This window comes from Taurulus bubalis (assembly GCF_910589615.1).
Source record: "Taurulus bubalis genome assembly, chromosome: 6".
In the NCBI taxonomy this organism is placed as follows: Eukaryota; Metazoa; Chordata; class Actinopteri; order Perciformes; family Cottidae; genus Taurulus; species Taurulus bubalis.
Window position 1 is genome coordinate 8662277 of NC_136594.1, and position 8484 is coordinate 8670760.

At 44.0% G+C, this 8484-nt stretch overlaps 1 protein-coding gene across 2 annotated transcripts in view; it reads left to right on the forward strand.

Annotated features, from left to right (window-relative positions):
• The window catches only part of fbxw7 (F-box and WD repeat domain containing 7), a gene marked incomplete at its 5' end in the record, with an annotated part of 56748 nt that extends 49431 nt beyond the window's left edge, over nucleotides 1-7317 (forward strand). For both annotated transcript variants that reach the window (XM_079219495.1, XM_079219496.1), the window contains 4 exons: nucleotides 2017-2198; nucleotides 3647-3872; nucleotides 4679-4889; nucleotides 6853-7317. In XM_079219495.1, coding sequence (XP_079075621.1) covers nucleotides 2017-2198; nucleotides 3647-3872; nucleotides 4679-4889; nucleotides 6853-7121 — 888 coding nt within the window. In that variant the 3' untranslated portion in view covers nucleotides 7122-7317. The remainder of the gene's footprint in view (nucleotides 1-2016; nucleotides 2199-3646; nucleotides 3873-4678; nucleotides 4890-6852) is intronic.
• Between the last annotated feature and the right edge of the window lie 1167 nt (nucleotides 7318-8484).

The window sequence follows — 8484 nt, forward strand, 5'->3', positions numbered from 1 at the left end:
CGGCTCTCACACCTTCAGTCTTCAGACCATTTTGATTCATCTCTTCTTCCCCAGCATGTTTCTGTGAAACAAGCTGAGACCGTGATCAGTTTGAGCAGCTGCGGGGGAAAATTACTGCAGTCATTACTTTATCTATCAGGATGCCATGGACGCCATTATATTGGGCATTATTGGTTTAACTATTTGTTTGCTTAGCTGTTGGGGTATTTCAACATGAACACAGCATATATGATCTCCATAGTTGCTGTCGTCGTTCAAACTTTCTCTAAATGTAGAAACCATTTGAGCAGAACTATTTTTGAGTTGTGTTATTAGACTCCAGCGTTCAGCCAAGCAGAACATTTTCCACGGCCGTGGTAGAAGTACTGGCACCACCCAGGGACATCTGAGATCTTTCTCTCTCTTGTGCTTCTGTCTTTACTGACAAACTGAAATCAGTCATTTAAAATGATATGGAAACTTGTGAGCAGTCTTTACTGTAGATTCAGCCGTGGCCTGGGTAATATCTGAAACATTAAGTGAGTCTATAATGTGATTTCTTGACCTGATGTAGTTTTATTTTGACATTTGCAAATCATTCGCTCCATCAGCTTTTAGCCCTGTTATCCCTTTTTTTTCCTGATATTTCCTGCTAAGGCAAAGTATGTGGCTTTTTCCATCCAAAGAGAAAGCTCCAGTATGTCTCACGTGGTCTGGAGCTCTTTGGCTGGCTGCTATGTTGGATACACTCTCCCAAAGTTCTTTCTTTCAATGTATGAGCGCATAATGCAAACGTTAAGCATAGTATAAAACCCCTCATGTGTTTGCAAGAAAAGGTTCATTAAAAGAATGCACATCTTCTTTCACTCTCAGGCACGACCTCATTTTATGTTTGTTTCATAGACTGATAAAGACGCTTAAGCCCTCCATTTCAGGTACTCTCTTCCCACGCAGTGTTTGAGGAGGCTCTAATCACACACACACACACACACACTGATTCTTGTTTTGGAAGCTCAACCACTGGCTCCGATTCACAAGGAAAATCTTTCACCCTTGAGAGTATGATTACAATAAACCACAGGCCTGTGGTTGAGTATTACAGGAGGAAAACAAATATTTATCACAAATGTGGATTAAGATGCATGCTGGGCAACAATGCTGTCAATAATCCTCATGATGTCCCACAATATTCCAAAACATTAGATATGCATCTGCCATGTTTTAAATGCAGAATACATTGTAATTTAGCCAGATATTCTTGCGACTGCAGTATTATTCACTTCACTACGGTCTGAAGCTCAGAAAAAAGGCAGCAGTGATAAAACAAGAGACTTTTAACATTGAGGTTGATTGTCAGGTCATGCCACATTGGCCCACAGTTAATGGAGTGATTCTCTTTATCACGCAACAGAGAGCGAAGACGGGCCACAGCAGCATCTTCCTCTTTCACTCGCTGCAATAAAAGCTCTCGCTCTCTATCAGCTGCATTCCGAGGGTCACATGTTGAGCACCTCAGACACGCTCCAACCTGACATGACTACGGCACTGACCCCTGTCTACAGATCACTTCTGTACCCAAATAAATTTAATTAAAAACATTTAGGTTAATTAAATTTAGGGACAAATTAGAAGCTGTAGAGATGCAAATTCAACTGATCAGAAAGATTTCCATAACTGCTTTAATCAATAGCTAATCTAGCATCCTTAATGAGGATGAATGTGTGGATTTTTTTAAAATTGAAGACAGTTGTAAAACCTTCCTGCAAAGAGAACAACAGATAAGTAAAAGCAATTAGAGATTTTGTCCCAGCTGCAGGTATTCGACTAGGTTCTTCTTTCCCTGAAAAGGTCACATGCATTTCATTTCACTTGTCTTTTTTCCCCCTGAAAGCAGTAGGGGGGGAAATGTGATTTTACCAACTCAAATGTGATGTATATGAATGAAATGAACCTGAATGTCTTTGAAACGTACCATGTCTCTGATCTGCAGTAGCAGTAACGTGCTCATCAAGACTTCTTCTTCTGCGATCTTTTCAGTGTCTGCGCACGTTGGTGGGTCACACGGGGGGCGTGTGGTCATCCCAGATGCGAGACAACATTATTATCAGCGGCTCCACTGATCGCACACTCAAGGTCTGGAACGCAGAGACAGGCGAATGTATCCACACCCTCTATGGGCATACCTCAACAGTGCGCTGCATGCACCTACATGAGAAAAGGTACGAGACCCATTTCACTTCTAAATCGATTGATCAGCAGAATAATTATCTTTCTATTGGTTATACAGAACATAAGATTCAGGGAAGGTGTGATCGACATTATTCACTTTTTTTTTCTGACTAACAAACCAAACAAACTATCTGTTACTTGAGAAGATAATGGGCAGATGGAAATTAAAATGATCATTAGTAGCATCCCTAAATAAAGCCATTAACATGTTAATTAGTGAGCTTTAAAAATATTCTTTTTGCAAACCAACACGTGCATCTAAAGATTTATTTGTACAAAATATTTCTCTTCACGAAATAGTTGGGTAGACGGGAGTGATATTGATCTTTATGGATATTGAATATGAAGCGGTTCCCAGCGGAAGTTAGCTTAGCATAGAAACTGGAAGTCGGGGAAACTGCTCGTCTGGCTCTGTCCGAAGGCAATAAAATCGTCTGACCAACACCTATAGCTCACCAATTGACATTCTATTCTTGTTTTGTTGAAAACAAACGGACATGCGGACTATCCCTTCAATGTGCCCCATGTGCTCCGTTATTATTAGATTCATTGCGCCCGACTTCACAGCGATCCCACCAAGCAAAAGAGCATCTCTGAAACATTCTTAGAGGACAGTGTCTCTATGAAAGTGAGCATGTGGTCTCTGAGAGATTAAATAAACCCTGTGAGCCATTTTAAGTGAACTGCTGCTCGCTCATTCACTTAGTATTACACTCCGGAGACTTAAAGTGCTCCTTTCGCCTTAAGGCCCACCAAGGTTTTTGTATAGCATTTGATTACTCACTCAGTGGAAATGCTGCAGGCAGACAGTGAATAACATGCTGGTGATTTCCATCTATGTATCGCTGTAAGGCATTTTATGAATAAAGAGTATGCGCTGTGTGTATTTACGGCACGTTTATTTTAAAAACAGAAATACTTTTAGATTTTAGAATAATGTCTGTGTCTGTACTGTCGGGAATCTGATAAATATTAAAGAAAGCAGTGTCAATCATTTTCCAGATTTAAATAAATTTGTCTTAACGAATGATTTCCTTGGCACAAAACGTTTTTACAGTAATAATCTGGAATTTTCCCTAAAGGGAGTTTCCCTTTCTCTAGCATATAATCTATCTTTCCACTCCGGGGGGTGAAGACGCAGGAGGGCGGCAGTTTAAGTTAAATGAGTGTTTTTGTGCTTTCAAGTATGAACATGAATGTGATGCTGTAGGTTACTCAAAGTGAGAGGAGTGAAAGAAACTGATCATACCTGTCTCATTATTCCGTCAATGCAGCTGCCGCAGTATGAAATCAAAGTGTTGTGTCGTCTATTGAATATTTAATCATACGGAATCTGTTACTTGTGGGAGACGTTACTTAAAGTGAAGCTCAACATTAAGACGTCACATCGTTTCACCACATGTTTCTGACTCGTTGTGTGTCTCTTTCTTCCTCTCAGGGTGGTCAGTGGCTCTCGTGACGCCACCCTGCGCGTCTGGGACATTGAGACGGGTCAGTGTTTACACGTCCTCATGGGCCACGTGGCGGCCGTGCGATGCGTCCAGTACGACGGGCGGCGGGTGGTCAGCGGTGCCTACGACTTCATGGTGAAAGTGTGGGACCCTGAGACGGAGACCTGCCTCCACACGCTGCAGGGCCACACCAACAGAGTGTACTCGCTACAGGTGAGCAGACACACACACATTCAGCAGTGGGTTATTTCTGTTTGTACATCAAATGCATTTTTTTTCTTCATCTTCAAGATTACATTTTGGGCTGGAGGAAATACAGCAGGATTGGGTTAAACCAGCTATTCATCAAAACATATCGGCACACTAATGTTAGTTTCAGTTGGTTCAGTTGGTTCAGTTGTAGCGTGGCAGTTACAGAGTGAAAGTCTGTATTCTCTCTAAGGTTGTTGCTTTGTCAATGTGGCACACGCGCCATAAACAAGTCAATGTAATGTGATTGCACTAACATTTTTATCTGTCTTGCTCATTTTTATCTACTGTTTTTAAATGTTTAATGAAGTCTGTCTGTGTGGGTGTGTGGTTGGGGTTGTTTTAAAATGCATGCCTCTGTGTCCTCTAAGATGTCCTCTCACCCACTCTGTGTGATTACGGTGCACTTTTAGCTGGTGCCATCAACCTCAGGGAGGAGGATGTTTACTGCACTGATAGATTGGTGTTTGTAGCACACTGCATCGTTAGGCTTTTTAAAGTGTCGATGCTCTACTATTGGACGTGCAAATACAAGGCAAAGTTTCACACAGATCAATAAAATTCATTAATTTCAATGGGTTTATTCTTAAGTTTGTTAATGGTATGACTGTCTGCTGCTCCTGCCTCAGCGGCAAGTCAAAGTGACCGTTACTGTCATCTTGAAGTGGCAGCTTGATTTTCAGCCAGTTTAAAATGAATTTCATCGACGTTCAGTCTGCTCTCGGACACAAACGTGTATGGTTGAACTTTTGATTCCCTCTGCCTTCTAGTTCGATGGGATCCACGTGGTGAGTGGCTCTTTGGACACGTCCATAAGGGTCTGGGACGTGGAGACGGGCAACTGCATCCACACGCTGACGGGGCATCAGTCCCTCACCAGCGGCATGGAGCTCAAAGACAACATCCTGGTCTCAGGCAACGCAGACTCCACTGTCAAGATCTGGGACATCAAGACGGGCCAGTGCCTGCAAACACTGCAAGGTGAGTCTGCCGTCCCAGTTTGGCTTTAAGGGAAGCTTCTGCCACTCCAAGAGGTAGCTGTGCTACTATTACCTGGACCAAACCAACCTGAACATGGACGGTTAAATTGTACGAAAAATATATTGTAACAATCTGAATATTGTTGTCACTCAACTATGTCTTTATAGCAAATGGTTGTTTGCTGCTATATTAATGTTCATGTTCAAATGTAGCGCCTTTTAAACATCATCCAGGTAAAAACCAATACATTAAATTACTTTTTAGTCTATTGTAGGTATTTTAATATCTGGTAATAGTTGGTAGTATCTTCTTTATGCACCATGTTTACTGAATAATGTTGCTTTCTGCGACAATATTTAGATTACAGTCGTATAGCTATGTTTTAGTGTTGACTGTACACAAAGTTAAAATCATTCAAATGTACATTTGACTGTAAATATGCACATATAACTATAAACGTATAACTTCAACAGTAAAATGGCAATAGCAGCCTTGAAGAACAACAAAAAGCACAAAAGATGGGACTTAGGTCATTTGTAGTCTGGCTTTTAATTGGACGGTCAGTTTCAAGCGGCCTGTGTGGCAGTACGGAGCCAACACCTCGTGGCCCTGCTGGCCCTGATTACACTCTCATTTCCTTTGTGTCCGTTTGAATAGTTCAAAACCCATTAGCAGCAGCACTGGCGCTTCACAGGAAGTTGGAAATCCTTTGCTGAATAGCAGCAGCAACCAGCAGCGCCCCCGCCCCTAAATGCCCTCATTAGCAAACTACAACCCTGCATGCTAGTTCTACAAACACCAAACACCCCCTCGCTGAACAAAGGGATGCCCCAGTGAGAGTCTAAGGACAGAGGGGAGGGACACGGCGGACCGGGGGGGAGGATGTGTGTGTGTGTGTGTGTGTGTGTGTGTGTGTGTGTGTGTGTGTGTGTGTATCCTGTAAAGATGGGGGTGACTACAGTGAAGGAATGGAGGACGGGGGACTTTGTAGGTCATCTAATTAGGTCAGCGGACAATTTCTGCTATTCATTAGTGCGTTTTGATAAAACAATGGGTCGACAACAAGGTCGTCACTGTCAGCTGAAGAGAGCATAGGTAATGATGGAGCAGGCTTTGTTGTGCTAATGCAGAGGGGAGGAGAGAGGCTGGCATGTTGGGGGTTGGTGCAGAGCATGAGTGAATACTCAAGTAAATAACACAGCCTTTGAACTAACTGGAGACAGAAATGGAAAATATGTGAAAGCTTATTGATGGTGAGATTCAAAAGGAAATTCTCTGCAAATGGATTGTGAAAGCGGAAAGAAATTGAATTTGTCTGAATGAAATAGCTGTGATAGCGACTTCCGGTAAAAACAAAAAAAAAACAGCAGTTCATTTGCCAGCACTTGTTTGTGCTTTGTGTCGCCCTAAATGATTTAATTAAGATATCATTTTCAAGCCCTGAGGGAAATCTCAAGTCACTGCACACGCAGTGTCACAAATAAAGTCACCTCAATGCAGGCAGTAGCAGCCGCCATCTTCACTTAGTGTGGCGTCCTGCCAGCTACCAGCATACCAACGCAGCAGACGGAGGTGTAGCTGGAGCTGTAAGCCTCTGTGACAGTGACGAGTCCTAAAGCCTGCTGCCTGCAGCAGGAAGTCTTGACTACACTGTCACAATAGCTTCAGGAATAAAAGAGGGGAATTCTCCCTTTGTGTCTCAGAGTTGTTTATTCTGTATTCAAGTCTCATTTCAAATTCACCCATCCACGTCTCTATACCCACGACATTACTCTATTTATTTCAAACGGCTGTTTTTGACAAAATGATATCAGAAAGTACAGAGGCCCGGGCATGAAATTGTTTAGTGGACGTGGAGAGCCTGGTCGAGGAACACACATTTAGACTGTGGTTCCTGCCGGTAGGAATGCAGTGACATGTTTCTTTACGTCCTTCTAAGAATCTGTTTCTTTGTGTGTTTTAGGTCCCCACAAGCACCAGAGCGCCGTGACGTGCCTCCAGTTCAACAAGAACTTTGTCATCACCAGCTCGGACGACGGCACGGTCAAACTGTGGGATCTGAAGACGGGCGAGTTCATCCGTAACCTCGTGACCCTGGAGAGCGGCGGCAGCGGCGGTGTGGTGTGGCGCATCCGAGCCTCCAACACCAAGCTGGTGTGCGCGGTGGGCAGCCGCAACGGCACGGAGGAGACCAAGCTGCTGGTGCTGGACTTTGACGTGGACATGAAGTAGAGGAAAGGAACGGAGAGCGGGACGGGGAGATGAGACGAATCCCAGAACTCTGCACCCCAAACTCGCAAAATCTACCACCACCACCACCCCCACCGACAGTGGGCTAGTCCTGTCCTCTGCCATCAACTTCCCCGTCCCCCTTTTGGGCATATGTTACTGACGGAGCCACAGAACCCTCACACGTGTTCAGCCCCCGCTTTCCGACCCCCTGCCACCAGTACGCGGTGGAGTCGGAGGGGAATCGGGCTGGAGACGAGGCGGCGGGGGAACCACCGGTCTGTCCCTCGATTTGGCTGGGAGAAAGAAGAGAGGAAGAAAGGAACGACTGATGACGACTGAACTCTTTTGAAGTGACTCTCAACCCTTTCGGTTCGGGGGCCGCTTCGCACAGAGACTTGGTTCCGCTCAAGCCTGACAGATTTTGAGATGTATAGAGATATATTATTTTTTAAAGACCTCCCACACACATACACACACCCTTCCCCCTCCCATCAGCGCACACGCCCCCTCTCACACACATACACTCAAACGGCCAACCAGAAAGTGGGAAGCATTCACTGTAGGAACATGTTGAGGAAGGTGGGAATGCATTTAGAGGTATCTTTCCACACACAGCTGCTTGTTGCAGAGGAGAGGAGGCGGTTGGAGGGTTCGGCCTGTAATCAGGCTCGTTTCTTGTCTTATTGTTCTCCACTCGGTTTCTGTAGTTTTCTTTACAATACACAACTGTGAATTTCAATACGTTCTTGATTTATCACATGAAAGGGGCTTCACTCGTGTTTTTATTTTTTTTCTTTCTTCGCGGTTGCCAACAGCAACAAATCCCAGTATTAACAACCTGCTCTCTTTAGGTTTGCTGTTTTTATGTCACAAGGTTTTTTTTTTTTTCTTCTCCGTTTTATTTGAGTTGTTTGTTCTTCCTATCTTTTTTTCTACATACCTGAGTCTGGAGCTCCGTCTCCACATAAACATCAGTGCTGTCCAGAGTTTTTCAGTCTAGCTGGGGAGGTTTCCTCAGCGCTGTGATGAGGAGAAGTAACGGTTCTTTGCTCCAACGCTGTGGACTATTGCCCCTGAACGCCCCAGCCCCTTCCCCTCTACTGTTTTCTCCCAGTGGCCAAACTGTATTTATGCTGCTAGATGAATGGAAAAAAAAGAGAGAGATGGAACTTTTACTTGCTGTGACGTTTTAGTCCCAGGCAAAATTCCAAATTGAACTCTATATGTTTGGACTTTAAGGAACAAAAGATCACAAAAGATAACATCCAACTTTTTTGTTTTATTTTGTTTGTTTTTGCCACTGAAACTTGAGCCAAACGTGCCTCTACGAGGCTGAGAGGAGGGAGCGCGTCCGGCAGATACT